General features: G+C 40.0%; 1 protein-coding gene across 4 annotated transcripts in view; it reads left to right on the top strand.

Annotated features, from left to right (window-relative positions):
• SSBP2 (single stranded DNA binding protein 2) overlaps positions 1 to 19,433 on the top strand; it is a 128,816-nt gene that overhangs the window by 87,686 nt on the left and 21,697 nt on the right. For 2 of the 4 annotated variants that reach the window (XM_021551804.3, XM_021551803.3), the window contains exons 5-8: positions 3,885 to 3,974; positions 16,306 to 16,365; positions 17,996 to 18,062; positions 18,235 to 18,305. In XM_021551804.3, the coding sequence (XP_021407479.1) occupies positions 3,885 to 3,974; positions 16,306 to 16,365; positions 17,996 to 18,062; positions 18,235 to 18,305 (288 nt within the window). The remainder of the gene's footprint in view (positions 1 to 3,884; positions 3,975 to 16,305; positions 16,366 to 17,995; positions 18,063 to 18,234; positions 18,306 to 19,433) is intronic. The other 2 variants (XM_021551806.3, XM_021551805.3) reach the window with 1 other exon arrangement.

Here is a 19,433-nt window from a genome sequence, read left to right as displayed (position 1 = left end):
GGTTGTGGTTTCCTGCATTGTCCTTCACATGCCATACTCACTGTTCAGTTTGTTTCATTAACCCAGTAGCAGTGTATATGAAAATATCCCGAGATGTTGATCCTTTCTGCTCTAGCTCAGCTGATTGTGTCTGTGCCATCCGTGGCAGAATATCTTTGTCTGGAGAAGCCATGCTTCTGTTGCTTGTATGAATATATGAACATTTTGTATTCCTAAATGATAAGAGTAGATTTAGGTCTGATGTGGAGGAGGGTGAGGTGATGAGGAAATTTGGCGTCTAACACTTTTATTTGTAGGGTCCAACTCCTCCCCTCCATCATCCAGTAGATTACACCATTTCCCATCAGTGAGACTTCTTAAAAACAGAACTTCCCCTTGAGTGGACAAATTTAGTAACATGTGGTAAACTTTGGATAAAAATACAGAAGTTTTAGTGTAAGTAAAATACCTGAAGTTGAATGTCTTGGTGAAGGAAGGAGTCAGGTGAGGATTTTTATAAAGTCAAGTAATTTCTTTGTAGAATTTTTTTGTTTCAAGTGAAATTGTTTGTAAGCTTCCCTCATCAGCCACTTCTTGGGATGGCTTCAAAAAATGAGCATTGCAGGTTTATCTCTGGATTTTTATACTTCAGATACTGTACTAGTAGAATAGCTAAACGATTTTTCTTTACATTTTATTTACTTTGGGATTTCTTTATTATAAAATCCATCCTAAACCATAGCTAGTTTTATTAGTTACTATAATAATCTAGTTTTGCATTGCCAAGAGTAGCTTGGGTAGAGAAGGAATGACCATAATAACTTTCACTCAACTACACAGTTTTAATTAATAATTGTAAATTAATATAAATTCATTAGTATAAATTCATTATTTTAGCTAGAAAAACAAATACAGATTTCCATTTTTAAGGAGGTAAGCTACTGTACAAGGAGTTTATACCATCTAAATTTTCCGATTTCACCTTTTTATGAAAAGCAGGGAAAGCAATTTGCAAATATTTAAAATGTCAAACTAATGGAAGTATAAATGATGAACAACATGTAAGGCATACAAAAGGAGGCCATGGTTTGCTATGGGACTGTGGAAAAAGAATGAATAATTCATCAGGATAGAATAAATAAGAATATTTCCATGCAGCAGTTGCAGGTTTGTTTATTGATCTACCTGGTAGAAGTTCTTAAAAGATTCATTATTTAGCACAAGCTAGAAAATGTAATACACCCAAAACACTGAAAATACTTTATTTCTGGCTTTGGGACTTCATTGCCCATCAGGGAAGAAAATCCCAAACAAACATGAAAACAGAAAAACAAAAAAACCAAAACAAAAACCACTAATAACAGTGCATTGCATAATGAGGGGTAGAAATGGAGGTTTCTGTAACACTTGAGAGTGTAACTGCAGAATTTGTAGGGTTATGGAATGGCACTGCAGCTGTCAGCAGCACTGCCCTGCTGCTGTGGCCACGCAGACCCTGCGTCCTCCCTCCCTCCTCTCACAGGGGCAGGGCTGGGGGTTTGAACAGCTGCTGGAAATCCACTAATTCCACTAAAAATCCACTCAAAATCAAACCCAGCACATCGAGTCCCTCCCTGCCAGTTCCTGGTGATTCACCAGGAACGGGGCTGGGTTCCTCTGGTGTCAGTGCCAGGGGAGATGTAAAAACAGGGGGAAAACCCCACTTCTGTGAGACAACTATGAAAATGTTATTTTTAGGTCTATTTCTTACAAAGCCTTTTTAGGCCAGCAAATGGCTAACAGTTATAACTTTAATCCTTTTCTCTCTTCATTCTGGAGTAGTCATCATTTCAAACTGCCACTCTATTTTTTAACTAAATTTGCTGTGTTTCTTTTAAAGAATAATTTTTGAAGTGGGAAAGAGCATGAACTCTCAGCAGCAGGGTGCTGTATCCCTGTGGGAGCTCCTCATCCCAAGGGGCTGCTCCCTCCCCTGTGACACTTCCCATGGCAGTGAGGTGGCCCAGCCCAGGGCACTGGGGGATGATGGTGCTGTAATAGAGCCCAGCAGTGCCCCTTTAATGGGCTGCTCCTCCTTGGTCAGCCACTGCAGCTCGGGCTCTTTGGGGCATTTGGAGATGCTCAGGCTTTTAACATCATCGATTTTCTCCATCAGTAGTGCTGCTGTTGTCATCCTTCATCCAGAAAACCTGTACCTGTATTAGTGCATCCAACATGCTCCACTCAGACTGTGCCTGTCATGGGTTTATTGCACATTGATGCTTAAAGAGCTCATATTTCCTTAAAAAAAACCTCCAAACAACAACAAACCCAACAGCTTTTTGTCCTGTTTTGCTTTGGAAATGCAGATGATACAAAAATAATTATTTGATATGAGTGGCAGTGGCTGGCAGAGCACCACCTTTTTTGGCCACAGCTTCCCCGGCTGCTCTGGCTGCTTTGTGGTAGCCTCTCCCTGCATGATTTGTGGGTATAATTCCAAAGTGTTTGCTGCATCTAGCTCACCTGGCTGGCTTTCCCTGTCAGCAGCAATTCTACAGTGTTTTAGCACTGATCCTTGCATAGATAATACCCTTTATTAGAGCATTTTTTGTTGAATCAAAGCCTTGCACTCGTTTTGAAAGCCAGCATCTTCTGCAGACTTCATATTTCAGTGATACATTCCAGACTTTTCCAAAGAGCATTGAGATTGGATGCTAAAAATGTTACTGCTAGTTGTTCAGAACTTTAATTCTAAAACACAGCTTAAGCCATGAAGAAATCTGTGGTGATTAACTGAATGTTTCTTTCTGCTTGGTTGAAAAAGGTCACTCCTCCTTTTGTGCCAGTTTTCAGATATTTCCAGCATTATTCTTTCCTTTCCTAGGTATTGTGCCAAACACCTGGAAATGCAGTTTCCAGATCTGCATCTTTAGGGTATCGAGTGTGAGTGCACAATAAATAGAGTGATAATTTAATATCAGTGTGTTTTGCAGGGCGGGCTTTGGCAGGTCATTAGTAACCTGCCAGTGGCTCTGGGAGCATTCTGTGTGCTCCAGTACTGTCACACAGGATTTTGAGCACTTATAGGTGATTCAGCCTCATGCCATACAGAAACACATTGTAGGAAGGAAGAATGCTAGAAATTAAAAGTAATTGAGGCTCCAACACATGACAACAGAAGCAGTTTGGCTTCTCTTTTCTGTGACAATCTCCTGCATGTAAATTGCCAGGAGCAATATTCTTTACTCGCTTATTCCAGCTGAAGGATTTGCAAAGGTAACTAATTTCATCCTCTGATTCACTCCTTAGAAATCCCTTTTTTCTTTTCCCTTCCAAAAACATAACCTGAATTCTTCTAATTTGTCATGGTGGTTATTTTTGGGGTTGGTAAAATCTTGAACATTACCGGCAGAATCATGTGCATCGCTTCTTGTACTGTTTGTAACAGAGCCCTGTTTTGAAGCTTGTTGTTGTTCTGGAAAAATATTACAGGCTGCTGAAATTACCTTTAAAGTGCTTAGAAATTGCTGATAAAATGCATAAATTACTTTCTTTCTGGTCTGTGTATATCCTTGTGCATGTGTGAGACTGTTCATACACCTAAGACAAGAAGTTACATTCACATTGGTGCATGTAGAGACACTCAGATACAACATTTCTTAAATTCAGTCAGGCTTTGTCTATTTGGCCTGTGCAATCGCTGGCACCCTTCCCCTCAACATATATTTGTTATTTCAACAAATCATGATACTTGTAGACAAAAGGCTAAACAATTTTAATTTACCTTCAGATGAAACAATGGCATAATGACATATCCAGGGAATTACTTTCTGCACTTTGGTCAGGTTTGGGGTTTTTTTTTGGGGGGGGTTTAATGCCTACCATGCAATGACAAAGGTTTATTCTCCCTTTGTTCTTTTCAGAGTGCTGCAGCAGCTCCCAGCCCAGTGCTAGGAAACATTCCCCCAGGAGATGGCATGCCAGTAGGTCCAGTACCACCGGGGTTTTTTCAGGTATTCAGAAAAAAAATTATGATTACAGGAATTTTAGGATAGAAAATCCTCTGTAATACTGTTTGCAAGTCTGTAGAAAAGGTCCTGTTCTGAACTATGTCTCACTGTGTGGTGCAATATTTGAGAGTTTATTTTTAAACAGAAGTGGACAGGTGAGAAGGAAGGGACCTGACTGATGAGTATTTAATTTATGAAGTAGTACAGCACAGAACAAGAAATGGTGCCAGGTTTTAGCAGAGATCAAAAAATGCAATATTAAAATAATTTCTTATGGTAATATACATAACATTCCGTGGAGATTTTAAAGTCAGAATGTTGTTGGTTGTGTTCAGCTCTGTGCTAAAGCCACAGGCCAGATTCCTGAGCTTCCGTGGGAATTCAGCCCGGGCAATGCAGAATGTCCCACTGAGCACTGCCCTGCACCTTGAAGATCTCAACCCCAGTGCCTGAAATGTTGAGTCAGGGGTTTAGACCATGTGCTGCTTCTGTTCAGGTTTGTCGTACGTGAGCTGAACATCCTTGTAGCACTTTGGGCAGTAACAGTACAGGATATGATGGTGGAAGAATTGGCATTTTAGTGCAAGCCCAGCATGGTATTTGTGACCTGACTCTGCACTGCTCCCAGGCTGGGCTTACATCTCCTCCTCTCCAAAACTCACTTATTTTCCTCCACATTGGCAAACTGAGGCTTGATTTGTAATACATGAATGAAAAGACACTTGGAAGTGAAGTGGAAAATATCTAGCTGCTGCCAGTCTCAAAATTCTTGGGAGCTGGCAGAACTCATTAATTAATTTATTTCTGCTTTTAGTGCTTTGAGCAGCTGGTTAGGTAGGCTCTTTTGCACATAATTTTTGTCTTAATTTTTAGATTATATCAATATTTCACTTTTATTTTTTTTTGAACTTCAGCCTCCCACTTCAGTTGTGATGTCAGAGGAATTAACTTTTTTGTTATTGTCTGTGATGACTACTAAGATGGGGAAGGGGCACAGATAGGACAAGTGTGTGAAGCACAGAGGAGAGAGTAACTATTTTAACAGTTTTACAGAAGGAGGATGTGGGAGTTTTGTTTTTAGAAGTGTGAATAGACTTCTAGCCACTCCAGATCTTTGAAGATGTAAGAAAGACAATCTGATAGAAAGTTGAGTGCAGGTAAAATCTCATTGTATGCCAGTGTCTGACTTGAAACCACATCATCCTCCTCTTTTTACGAGGCCTGAGAGTGAAAAGGAGCATTTTCCAAGACATTATTAATTCTTGCTGTAGCTGTGTGCTTAAGAATACATGTAAGTTTGGAAATCAGGTGAGGTAGTGGGTGCGTTGATGTGTTTGGGAGCAGTCCCAGCAAGGGGAGCTAAGCCAAAATCCAGAGGGTTCCATCCCAGTGGGAGCCTGAGGTGTGTGAGGCTGTGAGTGCAGACAGCTCTGCTGCTGCCGTGGGTGTTGTCAGGCAGCACTGGGTGCCAGGCTCTGAAACCTTCATCAGAGCTCAGCCTCACCAAGGTCAGCGTGCCCCAGGACGAGGAAATGTGCTGGCAGACAGAGCCTCCATGTGTGAAACTTGAAAATGGAGGGGCATCATCTACTGCTGTGAAACACAGGTGAAATCACAGGCGGGAAAGGGGAACTCATGGTGAAAACCTCGTCCTTCCTTCATGGGTGCTGCTGTTCTGGTAGGCCTTTACATGGACAGGCTGTTTCTCCATCCTCTCCTGCAATTCCTCTGATCCCAGAGTAAAACAAACCACAGAGAACAAGCTCATCTGCCTTGGTCTGAGAGCTGGCAACCCTCATTCTGTGGAGCTGAGACCTGCCCCTCACTCCTGGATTATGACAGCAAACAGTTTGTTCTCCAGAGTCAGTCCACATGGGCAGAGCAAGAGAGAGGTTCTTGTGTCTGTATTTAGTGCACTGAGACTTTGCTCCACAAAAGCCTCGTAACATTTTAATTCCTTTAGCCTGAAATTTATCTGGAAGGTCACCCTGGAATGTTAAATGTGCCTGTTGTTGCTTTCAGGAGTTGTTTGGGTTGGGCTGAGCTGAAGCTGCTGACAGCCAGCACCTGCCAGCTTTGCTTGCAGAGCTCAGGGGTCACAGATGATGTAAAGTAATTTCCTCCCTCTTGCACTCATGTTTTGGGTGGGCACTGAGCACTCACAGGGATGTAAGCAAGGTGGGATCATTGCTGCTGCAGTGGGCTCTTACAAGAGCAGGGGAGTGTCACAGTCCAGGGTGGGAAATGTGCTGGGAGTGAAGAAACAGCAATAGGCGTCACTTTGGTTGGCCCTGCTGACTTCTACCATGATTTTTGAGACACTTATTTTTTATAGAAGAAAAGGAATATATTTTATTTTAAAAAAATAATGCTAGTGTAGCACATGGAGGTAGAGAAATACAGGAGAATTGTTGTTTCTCAGACAGTATGTGGTAAAACTGCTCTGTGTAAAATGAGGTTTTCTCATGCAGGTAGACCATTAGCACTGATGTTCATTAGCAACCTGTGGCATTTCATGCCTGTATTGCAGAGGTAGAAGTTCTGCAGCCAGCAGTTGAATTAGTCTTGTATCCCTCTGTAGTTGTACTTTAATACTTCAGTTCAGGTGAGGGTGATGGTCACTGCAGTGCTGACTGTCCAGAAAAGTGGCACAGTGCAGGGAGGGTGGTGGGGTTGTACGCAGCTATTGTCATCAAATAAATGAGGTTTTGGGGTTTTATTTCATTGTGGCTTTTTTCATTTTTAGGAAAAATTGTTTGCAGTGTCAAAAGTGAAATTTGAAAAGTCAGTGTTTATGTGGAGTTAGCATGTACCTCAGTTTCCTCCCTGGTGTATTTGTGTTTGAATGTAAGTTCATAGACACATACTTCTTGTCTTCATCTTCTCTCAGTTTGAGCAGTAGTGGGACTCTGGAAATAACTCTGTGAAACAGAAACTGAACCTGCTCTTGGTTCATTGAAGCAATTGAATGTGTGGAGCACAAGAGTTGTGCCATGCAGGACTCTTTAACTCCAAATAGTATAACCCAAACAGCTGCTTTGGGCAGCAGAAGTCATGAAATTATACTAGATTGCATAGAGGTGAGATTAATTTATTTGTACATGTCTGAAATGCCCAACCAAACCCAGCCTGAGTCTGGAAATACCTCATCCTTTTCCAGCTGTCCCATCTATAACATCCTGGACATGGAGCTAAGGTGCGAGGAAGGCACTTAGCTGCTGTGATAATAAAATTAAGTAATTTGGGACATTTTATGAGTAATTTTTGGACATTTTTAGTCCCACATCATTTGTTAGTTTCTTCATATGGCCAGTCATGGATGTCAGTGTGACCTGCTCTTTGTCCTTGGTTCTGGAGCCCTCTCTGACCCTGACATAGTAACTGAGCAACTCAAAGACTGAGTAATAATAAATAATTACCTTTGGGTCTAATGTTAGTGGATGTATATAATGTCAACAGCCACAGCTTTATACAAGGCTCTTACAAACTCATTTACAGTGAGTTAAATCTTCCACTTGTGATCAAAGGTTCAGGTCATAGAATTCAGAGACTTTCAGGTTTCCACATCCAGTCTTGAAGGTGCAACTGCTGCTCTTCAGGTACTGAGGACCATTTCCATCCTGCTCTTCACTGATATTTTAAGGTAGCTAAACAGTTTTAGAGATGCTATGTTTGTGGTTTTGCAGACCATTTGATCCTTGTGGACAAGTGTTGGTGTTAGTAAGAAAATGAGCAGAGGCTAGAGGCAAGTTTGGGAGCGTGTGTTCATTGAGGTGTTTGGAGTTCTTAAAAAGAATGTAAACTATTTATTTCACAGGCTTTTATTTGCCTTTTAGTTAAATTTCCAGTTTTAGCACTCCTAAAGGCAAAGTTTAAAACAGGGCAGCGTGGAATGGTTTGGAAGTTACCTTAAAGCCACTCGTGTTCCAAACCCAGCCATGGGCAGGGGCACTTTCCACTGGTTCTCCAAGTTACTGCCACCCAGCACTGCCCAGAGCCTGCCCCTGGCTGCTACTTCTGCACTGCAATTAGGAGAAGCACTTAAATGTATGTTCAGTTAAACCCTAGTTGTCCTCTGCTCCTCTGTTCCCTGGCTGTCCAAAGGTTTGGCTGTGTGAGGAGTGTGCGTGGTTTTAGAGGCACTCGCCTGGGAGACCCTGCTGGGAGTTGTGGGGGAAGCAGGTTGTTCTACAATTGACAGTTCATTTGTGTAATTCGGTAATTCTGTTAAAAGTCAAATTCTAACACTTGTCTGTACCTTTTCACACATAAGTGAAGTGCCCTTTCTTTTAAAAACATTACTTTTTTCAGCACATTTGTTAAAATCTCTTCTAGTTCAACTTAACCACTAAACATTATTTCCGTGGTGCCTGTGTTTTCTAAAGGGCTTTTCAAGTGGTTGGCTTCCTTCACCAACTTCAGATCACCAGATAAACTTGGAATGGCATGGGAGAGAAGTGTCGACACCATGTTTGAAATACAAATGTTACATATTCCTCTTATATAAAGAGAAAAAAAAAAAACAACAGCCCAAACCCAGCCCTGCAAAGTAATGTGAGCCTGTCTTGCCATCTAGTGGCTGCTGCTCGTGCTCATTTTACTTCAATCCATATTTTTCTCAAGTATTATTTTTAGCCTTGTTTGCCATAGTAGAGCTGACCTAATGCTTCAGGAGAGCATTATTACAGTAAGGCAGATGAGCAAAAACGACTTTATTTTCCTGCCTAGCATTACTATTTGAGATACAAATATATATCTCAAGTAGTAAAGTTAGGCAGGAAAAATAATATAAATGTATATAAAAATATGTATACATATAAAACCCCTTTATGTTGGTTATATATGAATATATGACAAATACATATCTACCAGATGTAAATAAATATAAATCAAAGTTTAGCACTGAGTTAAGTGAGAATCAGCAAAGCCAGCAAATTAAAAAGTAGTAACATGCTCCTCCTGCATTTTGAAACAGAAATGGTGAACTACTTACACATGAAAAGAAAATGGATTTGTAAGCCACTGTGTAAGGCTGTAAAATATCTCTGTAATGTACTATTTTAGTTCATAGTTAATACTGACCGTATTTACAGTAAAGTCATGGCATGACACATTGTTAAAAAATAGAGTTTGTATTCCAGACCCAATAAATGCCAGCATTTGGTTAAAGCAGGTAAAGGAAAGAAGAGAAGGAGGGAGGAATCATTCCCCCAGCACCTCTTTAAAGCCATTTTGGAGTGAATTGTGCCCTGGGGGTTGTTATTTGTAGGGGGAAGAAGGAATCCCCATTCCAGCTGTGGAATGTCACAGCTGGAGCCAGAGGATGTGCTGTGACTCAGCCTGGTCTTTGCAGAAGCAGCACTTGTATCTCTGTCAGTCTAAAAACTTCTTGTTTCTTTTGGAACCCCTTGGAACTCTTTAAATCTCACAAAGCCTCCTGGTTTTCCAGAGCTTTCCATAATGTATTTGCCCCCTTTCAGCAGCCACACCTCATTACCTGTCCTGGGATCCATCACCCAGTGCTGATCCTCCTCCCCATTTTTGCAGCATTACCTTTCCTGTAAAACTGGGATAGTTACAAACTGTGACAGAAGGGCAAAATTAGCTGGATTTGGCACGTGCTCACAGCCAGCCTCAATTCCAGTGCAGCAAGTTGGGTGATTGCAGGGGAAGGAGTGAAAAGTTAAAGATTCTGAGCAGGGCAAATACAGGGAAGTGCCAGAAGCTCGAGAGCCATCCTGGGTTGTGGAACATGCTGATGGGAGAGTGAAACATCACCAGGGCCGCACATGCAGCCTGTGAGCAAAGAGAGCAGCTTTGGTAGCCTGGAGAAACTTTGAAAATAAGATTTTTAAGGCGATCTTTTCCTCTCTGAATGTATGTAGTTCATGTTGGTAGGAAGAACTTTATTTATTGTATTTATGGACTCTCCTTGGTTTGTCAATGCACCCACCCCAGTAGAGCAGTCTAGGAATACTTAAATTCATAAAATTATTATTCTTTGCAGATTTGGCATATGTGCATTTTTGTCCTCAGCAGCATCAGACTGCATTTTAAAATATTCCATTTTTAAAATTATTTTGACTTGGAGCACCATGTGAGAGGGTACTATCTTCTAGAAAGATCTATAAGTAGTTTGCGGTTTTCTTCTGTTTGGGTTCCTTTCCCTAAATACCATCAATAAAGTCAACTTCTAAAGACTAAAGTTAGCCAGGATCCCACCCTGCAGTTGTGGCAATACTTTTACTGTTCATAACTCTGGGAACAAAATAAAATTGCTCAGCTTGAGGAATTAATCAGCTGTTCCAAAGAATCAGCCATGTATCCTAATCAGCTTTATCAATCTGGGGAAAATGCTTTCAGTCAGCTGTCTGGATGATGTCTTGAGTTGTAAAAATGCAGGGATTTTTATTTTGAGGGCTTTTAAGGTGATACATCTTAGATGTTCTGACTTGTCATGCTTGAAATACTTTTTTCCCTTTTATTTGCATTTAATACAATTAATTTAAAAACTATTTACCTCATATAAGTAATACTTCTTGCAAAATTTGAATTTCTTGCAAAAATGGCTTTAAATGTCATGTGCAGAACTTAGCAACTTTCTGTCCCAATTATGAAATCTTGAGCTTCAGATAATTATGTTCCCACAAAATGACACAGATGTAATAACAGTGCAATTCCTACAGATCACCTGAAAGCAGACCTGGCTTTCAGCATCTCAGACAAAACATTTTGTTTGTGGCTTTTCTGGTTGTTTTTGTTTCTTTCTTTCTTTTAAGCACAGAATTGTTCCTTCATTTTTCCACACTAAACAAGTGTGTGTTGCAGTGTCCTTCCATGCTCCTTGACCAGTGATAAAACTTTAAATTTATTTTAAAAGCTGGTATTGCTGTAACTTGGAATTCTGGATGTGGAAGAAGCTCTTCAGTTTCAAAAAAAAAATTGATCTTATTCTGAATTAAATCGGATCTCTTACTGGTGCTATTTATAAGTTGTCAGACTCCTCTTACAAAACCATAATACAGGAATTATTTTTTAGGGATGTTTTTCTGAAGCACAGAGGAGCACTTACTTGTGGAAATGGGTTTTGTCATCAGGAAAGGCCAATGTAGAGAGAAATCCTCTCTCAGTGCTGAGAATAACACATTTAAACGTAAAATAACATAGATAAAATCAGCTGTTTTGGTTTGCACTGGTATACTGCAAGATGTGCAGTGTACAACCCAAATTTCATCTCTGAAATACTTCAGCAAAAAATAATTTCAGGCTTAGGGCTGGTTAAAACTAAAATGCATTGATGAAGAGTGTCCTGAAACTTGGGTGATTGCTACTGCTGAGGGAGATGCCAAAAAAAATCACAGAGGAAACTAAAAAATAAAAGGCAATGAAATGAAAAACAAATTGCAGGATAACTTGGGTAAATTAAATTCACACATATTTAATGGTTCCCAATGGTCCTCCTAGGAGGGCAAACCCCCTTTGGTTTGGGAATGGGAGATGTAGGTGTAAAACACGTCTAGAGCATTTCCTAAAACACTGGAGTCTTAAAGAGATATGTTAACATATTATTTACCCTTGTAGGAGAATGAAATAAAAATGGCCAGCAGTCTTAATTTTTATCATTTTGATACTCATGCTAATAATCATAACAGTAAGTGATGCCAAACCTTTTAGTAGAGTTTGAAAACCAAAAAGATGAAGATGAATTGTATTTTACACAGAATGTATAACTTGACAACTGATTTTTAAGCATAGAGGAGAACAAATATTTTTAGTTTGTTTCACTTGTGGTAATTTAAAACTTTTAAGTGGATAGATGGAAAGATTGGGTCATTTTCAGAATTACCAGAGGAAATGCGATCTTGTCTCTTGCAGCTTGAACTGTTTTCCAATACTTGCACCTCAAGTAGCAGCACAATTAATTTAAGATCACTTGTTGTGTGTACAGATAAGGTCTGTGGTTCCATTTTCAGTTGCTAGGATAAGTGGTGTTTATGTTTGTGCTGTAGGTGGCTGAGTTATAAAAATCAGTTATTGCCATTTCAGTCCTTCTCCACACCAAGTGTGAAGCTGTGTCTCACCATGTGATTTTTAATTAGTGGTCAGTATATTTACGGTCAATTAAGTCTCAATAGGAATTTAAATATCCAAATATTTAAATATTCTGGGCTGTGGATTATTGTAAATTTTACAAATTTATCTGAGACAAAATGTGATTGATAAATGTAAAGGTATAAGGCAAAGCAGGATAAAAATGTCATGCAAGAAACCTGTATCTGGAAGGAAGTAAATTACACTCCCAGCTTTTGGAAGGGAAGTAAATTTAAGGAAACAAGAGATTAATTGAAGTATGTAATGCTTGGTAGAACAGTACTCCCTGAATTCCTTATTTGACCGCTATTAGGTGGAAGTGAAAACTGATCCACATCATGTTTTAGAGTCTTCAGAACAATTAAAAAAGAGAGTAAGAACTGTATGACTGGCAGAGAAACATCCCAGCCTCTGTGCCTTTATGACATCAGCTTTCTGCTGGATACTTTCTGTAAAATCACGTTTTCTGGCACCAAAATGTGGGCAGTGAGGCCATTGTGCTTCAACATTGCTTTCTCAAACACTTTCCCACTGAGAAACTTATTTTATGTTGTGTTGGAAACTAAGAAAAATGGGATTTTAGAAGATTTTGAAGTTGCACCTCTCAGACCTGCATTAAACACACAGGTTATGAGATACCCTTTGCTGTCCCTGTACACAGATGGGTTATTCTTGAGCAGAGAGATAACAAACAAAAAAGTGCTGCAACTTCTGGCACCATCATTCAAGTTCCTGAACTTGCCTTTCTTCAAAGTACTTTTAGCAGTTCAACATGAAATGTTGCTGTCAGAGTGGGAAGCTTATTACATTTTACATTTCACATCTTGATTTTATTTTGTGTCATCTTTATTATTCTAGTATTCTAATACTTTCCTCCTTTTAGGTATTTGGGTTTGTTTTTTTTTAACCTTCACTGTAAGTTGGTTGGCGCAAATACTCTGAGATGACTACATGAAAGGTTTTTCTTTTCTGGCTTCTTTTTCACCCAGTTTAGTAGAAGATTCTTCTTAATTTGCTCTCAGCTGCAGGATTGGCAGCCTTTAGGAAACTTTTTGTGATGCCAAATTAATGAATTTCATACCTGTGGGTAGGAATTACGATATATTGCTGCCGAGAGATGTTGGTGGCATCTCCATCTCAGCATTGGCTTAGATCTGGCTTCCTTGTCTGTTTCTTTGTTTTATTCATTTTTCATTTTTAGGGTTTTGTGGGTTTTTTTGTTGTTTTTTTTTGTGTGGTTTTTTTTGTGGGTTTTTTTGGGGGTTTTTTTGTGTTTTTTTTTTGTTTGTTTGTTTGTTTGTTTTTTGTTTTTTTGGTTGGTTATTTGGGTTTGGTTGGGATTTGTTTTGAGTTTGAGGGTCTTCCCATTTGTTTTTGTGGTTGCTTTTTTTTTGTTTGTTTGCTTTTTTTGTTTGTTTGTTTTGTTTTGTGGTTTTTTTTGGTTTTTTTTTTAGTTTTAGTTTTGAGGGATTTTGGAGAATGTTTGGTTTTCTTTGTGTAGGTTGTTTTTTATTAATTGGATTGGTCCTTTATGTGTCCTCTGGTTTGGTTTTTTTGTTTTGTTTTGTGTTGTTTGTTTCATTGCTTGGGTTTTGCTGGGGTTTTTTGTTTGGTTGGGAGTTTTTATTTGGGTTTTTGGAGGCTTTGTTGGTTTTTTGAGAGAGTTGTTTGTCTTTTGGGGGTTTGGTTTTGTTTATTGCTATTGTTTGTTTGTTTGCTTGCTTGCTTTTGGAGTGTTTTCTTCTGCTTTTCCAAATACCTTATCATGTCTGCAAGTTCTTGAACTCCATTGGAGAAGTTGATTTTAGTCCCTCTTGTCTTCTTCCTACCCCACAATTGAAATTGCCTGCTGCATTATTGAGTATTTTTCAAGCTTAACTCCAAGACAAATAAAGAGTCTGTCTTCCTGAAAATTCAGTGTGAGCATCCATTTAAAGTGCATTTAAAATGCTGAATTTTAGGCTGAGGCAATAGGCAGAAATGTGCAAGTCTTCAGCATGCAAACATTTTATTTTCACCTTCAGAAACAAGATCTGAGTAACCAGGTCAAGGTCTGTGGGCACTGGTTTTGATTTAGTCCCAGTATTCTGAGTCCAGTAAGTTCAGGGGTGTTTGTGCTGCAGGAGAAGGAGAAGAAATTGCCAAGAAGTCAAGGAGAGAGGGATGCCTGCTGTAAGGAATGGTTTCTCCCTAATGGACATTCCAGCAACTCCTAATTAAAGAGTAGGAAACTGAAGTAAAACCAGTTCAGAGACTAAATGCCAGGTGTTCTGGAAGTGACAAGGGAAGTGGTGAATAAGCACATGGCACAAAGCTTCTGCTGCTTGAGTTTGTCTTTCAGAATCCTGTGCTCAATAATGTGTGTGGGGACTTGAAAACCACTCCCGCTGCCATGAAAAGCTGAGAGTATTCAATACATTTTCATTAAAATGTTGGACTGAATTTCTTTGTTGTCTTGAAACCTCTTAGTAGAACCTTTCTGTGGACAAACAATATATACAATACACAATATGATATATACAATATATTGGTAGTGGAGAGGGACAAGTTCAGTCACTGACACAAAAATTAAAATATTTGAGTTTGTAATGGTAACATTTTTGTGGTAAGCCAAACCATAAGAACTACTTGAAATCTGCTTATCACTGATTGCAGCTCCACCTGTGTGTAAGAGGAATACAGATACATGAATATTTACAGTATATAATCCTTGGAAACTTGGAAGGAGTAGTTTTTTATTACTATTTTTTTTATTGCTATTGCATATCAGTCGGCTGGTTCTGCTCTTTAAACATGGCTGAATTCAGAGACAGTTCAGGTTTCCCTTTTTTTGAGCTGCACAGCTGTAAATAAAGTTGAGTTTAATTTGCTGGAGGAGAAAAGTCAAACCCAGGGTTCTCACTGGAGTGGCTGCACTGGGTTGACCTCTGTGGAAGTGGTTGAAATTCTAATTTCCTGACATTTCTACTGTTTCACAAGGGCCTCGTCGCATGCTCAGCTCTTTCTCTTTCTTATCAGAGCTTCTCACCAGCAGAGAATGCACAAAAGAGCCTCCCTCTTCTACAGCACATAATTTCAAGTATCTTTTTATTAATCTATTCACAACTGTTATTGAACTTTCTTCTCCAGTTTGTAAACCCTCTGTACTTTAAATTGCTTTCTAGCACTACTTTGAGTGCATGTTTATGTAGGTTACATTATTTCAGCTTTCATCTGATTCCAGGATGTGAAAGGTTTCATTAATTTATTGATGTAAGATCATAGGAAAAATTCCAGTAGTAATTATTGGTAAAATAATTGCAGTTTCTCTGCTAGCTATTGCTAGTCTAAATTAGTCTTTTTGTCCCTGTGCTCAGACACAGCATACTTTTATCTCTTAGTTTTCTTCTGGAGCTGTAGGTACTCCTGCTTGCCAAATCCATCCTCTTCATCTTCTGTTTAGTCAAATATTTATGCCTTTTTCCTGTAGATTTGCCACTCATCTTTTTAGATTTCTAGGCTACTGCCACACTTTGGGGTGGAATGAGCTGAGAAGTTAAATGTTTTTGCTGCCAGTGCCACTCGATTACCTGGGGGCCTGATCCTGTTTGTGGGCTGTGAGGTAGCTCAGGGTAGCCAAGAGCCACCAGAAACTCACAAGGTGTGGGTGGTGTGCCAGATTTGGGTATAAATTGAGCTCAATTTACGCCCAAATCTGGGTATAAATGTAATCGAGAGATAGATCCAGTGTGTGAGCAGGGAGGATGGCAGGAGTGCAGCACTGAATTGACATGGTGACTGAAACCAGCAAAATTCTAAATATTTGCATCATGAACTAGAAATCTGTGCCCCCAAAGGTTAAATTTTGTGTTGCTTTCCACTGTACTATGAAGAAACGAATGCAAAGTATTTGTGAATTATTTTGATCTTCCTTACCTCTGAACTCTCCCAAGAACATTTTTGTATTGCTATTCCAAGATTCCATCTTTCCCCCTTCTCCAGTGGAAAGTAGAGATGCCTAATTATGGTTTATTCTTCACAATTAATGCTTTAAGTTTTTTATATTCTGCACTTACAAGTGCTGAAACAAACTGTTAAATAATTTATGCTGATAGATGGGTTTTTATGCTAAACATTGTGGAACAATGTCCGGAGCTCTCAGTGGGAGCTCTCAGGCTGGATGGGTGTGAGCGTGGCAGTGGCACAGGGTGGCCTTTACAGGATGAGTGGGATTATTCAGCAGTGTTTCTTCTTCTCCCTGCAGCCTTTCATGTCCCCCCGGTACCCTGGAGGCCCAAGGCCACCTCTCAGAATACCCAACCAGGTAAGGCTGAGGGTTCTGTCCCTGTGGTACTCAGTTCTGTGTCAAATCCTCCACTCCCTGCCCATCTCTGCTGGACAAACAAATTATATTTGTTCCACCATAAATATGGGGATTATTGATGAGAAACAGGTCTCGTGAAGTGCTCTATGGCTCTTCCAGACACTGTGAGGAATTTCTAAAATGCTGAATTTCCAGTTTTCTCTCATCTCCATCTAAGGATGTGCAATACCAGCAAGACGAAGATGAGTAATGAGCTGCTGTTCGTCAGCAGGGACCTTTTTTGGCCCATCTGTGAGAAGAGGGTTCTGGAAGTAGAGAACATTTGTGTTTTCAAGTTCTCCATAGTGCAGATAGAGGAGGAGAAAGAGTTGTCAGCAGATGAAAAGTTAAAGAGAAGCAGACAGAAAACCATCAGTGGAGCTCTGAGATGGAAACTAGGTCATTTGCAATATTGGAAAAGGTAGAAAGGATAAATTGGAACAGGTAGTTTGGTTCAACTTTGGCTTCCAGGACTGCCTTTCGATTGTCACACTATACCTCAGCCTCATTTCTGGCCATTTTTTATATTTGTGTAACACACTTTCAACAAATTTGTCATTACTTTTGACACACTATCACCAAAAGTTATGAAATCTACATTTCAGTGAGTTGAATGTATCAGGTGGCAAGATTTCTCCAGGTGTTGTTCTACTTGGTGATGTTTGGGATCAGGTAAAGTTACCTGTACCAGGGCACTAGGGGACTTAATTAGCCTTGATGAAGTGATCATCTGTACAGTGTCATTAGTGGGGTGCACTTAATATTTGGTAACATTTTTCTGCTGTAACTCAGTGCATTCCTGATTTTTGCACTTCCCAATAGTCTTAGCCAGAGGTGTCTGAGCCCCCCGAGCCAAGGGTTTGGGTTTCACACCCTCTGTGCCTGAGCTCAGAGAATCCTGGCAGGTGGGATGTGGTGGCTGGAAGCACTGCCAGCCTGCAGGTTTGGTTTCAGAAGGATTTTGTCTGCACGCTGTGGTATTTTCAGTCCAGAATGGAAGATAATCACGTAATCCCAGCGAACTGCAGCTCTTGCTGCATTCACAGTTTGGCAAATTCACAAACTGCTTGTTTAGCAGCACTGACATTGCTTAAGGTACAGCATGGATGGGCAAGGTGTGGAAGCAGTAAACTATTGTGGTGCTGCTTTAAGACCCTAATTTTGATTAGGTGGTGGTTTGGACCTGGGATTGTGGAAGGGGTCCCTGCCCAGGACAGAGGGGTTGGAAGGAGATGAGCCTTAAGGTCCCTTCCAACCCAAACCATTCTGAGATTCTGCTCACTCAGGATACATTTTTACTGAAAATATGATGGTGCTTTGAAATGCTAAATAGCACCTCATGGATCAGCTACAAAGATCCATTCATAAAAGTGTTTTCCTACTTGACCCAGCTGCAGGTAAAATCCTGTAAAAATGAGCTTTAAACCTAATTCAGTAAACCCAGAGGGCAGATTAATGTGGGAATTTAAAAGCATGCTAACTCTTGACTCAGAGGAAACATCCAGGAATTAGGAATGAAACGTGTGTGTTGTGTCTTTAACACGAATTTCAAGGCATTCTGTGGTTTTATGCTGTGTTTTCCCTGCCTCAGGCCCTCGGAGGTGTCCCAGGGAGTCAGCCCCTCCTGCCCAGCGGGATGGACCCCACACGGCAGCAGGGTGAGTGTCCTCACAAACTGGCACCTTTCTTCCTGCAGTTCCTTAGGCTTTTCTGTTAATTAGAAAGAGGTGGTTCATTAAAAGTAGCTGTAGAAGGTGATTGTGTCTTGCATAATTAAATAAGTTGTGCATTGCGTATATAAATATAATGTATTTTATATTTTGCTTGCAGGTCATCCAAACATGGGTGGGCCAATGCAGAGGATGACTCCTCCAAGGGGAATGGTGCCATTAGGACCACAGGTATTTTCTACAGATGGGTTATCCTTAGTGACAGGCCTTTATTTAGTCTGTATTCTCTGTCTTTGCATAGCATGAAGAAGCCCAGGACTTGTTTCCATAATCTCTTTTTAAAAACAAACCTCCTCTTTTACAAAAAAGCATCTGTTCTAAGTTGCAGCTATACAAAATAAAAATGAAAAATCTGTAATTTTCATTAATATTTGGAATTAAAAGAAGAATCCCTTCACTTGCATTTTTTAGAAAAGTTTGTGTTGTAATCAAAGACTGATATTGGCAAGGACAACCAGGAGTGGAGTAGGTGTTTCCTCCTCCTCCTCATTGATTATGCTGTTTAGGAGGAAAAGATTAATATTCTGTAACTTTGACAAAAATACCTCTCCAAATTCTGTAAAGTTTTTCTGTCATCCACTGTTGATCTACATTTTGGCACGTGCAGCAGAGATTTTAGTGTGAAGTGAGATGTCCAGGCTACCATTTGTCCCCATGTCCACCTCGAGCATCTCTGTGGCTCTGTCCCAGAGAGACAAGGCAGGGGACAGACTTTATGTCCTGATGCACCCTGGAACACAAATCCAGGAGGCTCCTCTGTGTTTTGTCAGCACTCCAGTGAGCAGCACGTGGGTGGTGGTGTTCCTCACTGGTGCTGCCAGTGTTTTGTTTCACAGCGTGCTTGTTGTGCCCACACTGTGCATTTTTGCTTCCCCATTTCATATAATCTCCCTGGTGGCTTCTTGTTTGAATAACAACTAAAATCTAAATTATTGAATAGCTTTGTCGTCCAAGTGTGTTCACAACTGTCTGCACAAATTTGGGTCTTCTTGCTATAAGCCATTTGTGCAGTACTTCACAGCCTCTACTGAGTGGCCAGCAAAACATACATAAATATAAAATAAATTATTTTTGCTGTTTCTTTATGTGGCCCTGAAAAGTACTGGAAGTAAAAGAGAAGCTCTGCTGTGCTGCCATGTGAGATTGAGCTGATCCTTTATGTAGAACCATTAGTCATGCAGCAGGCAAATCTCATGCCACTTTTTATGAGGATAATTTTTTTCAATTTTTTCAGTGTTTTTGTAAGCTTCTTCTTTCTCATGCTCAACATCCTAACCTACACAAAATTCAATTCTATAA

Source organism: Lonchura striata, chromosome Z, assembly GCF_046129695.1.
Source record: "Lonchura striata isolate bLonStr1 chromosome Z, bLonStr1.mat, whole genome shotgun sequence".
Taxonomy (NCBI): domain Eukaryota; kingdom Metazoa; phylum Chordata; class Aves; order Passeriformes; family Estrildidae; genus Lonchura; species Lonchura striata.
This window is presented reverse-complemented; position numbering and strand designations above follow the sequence as displayed.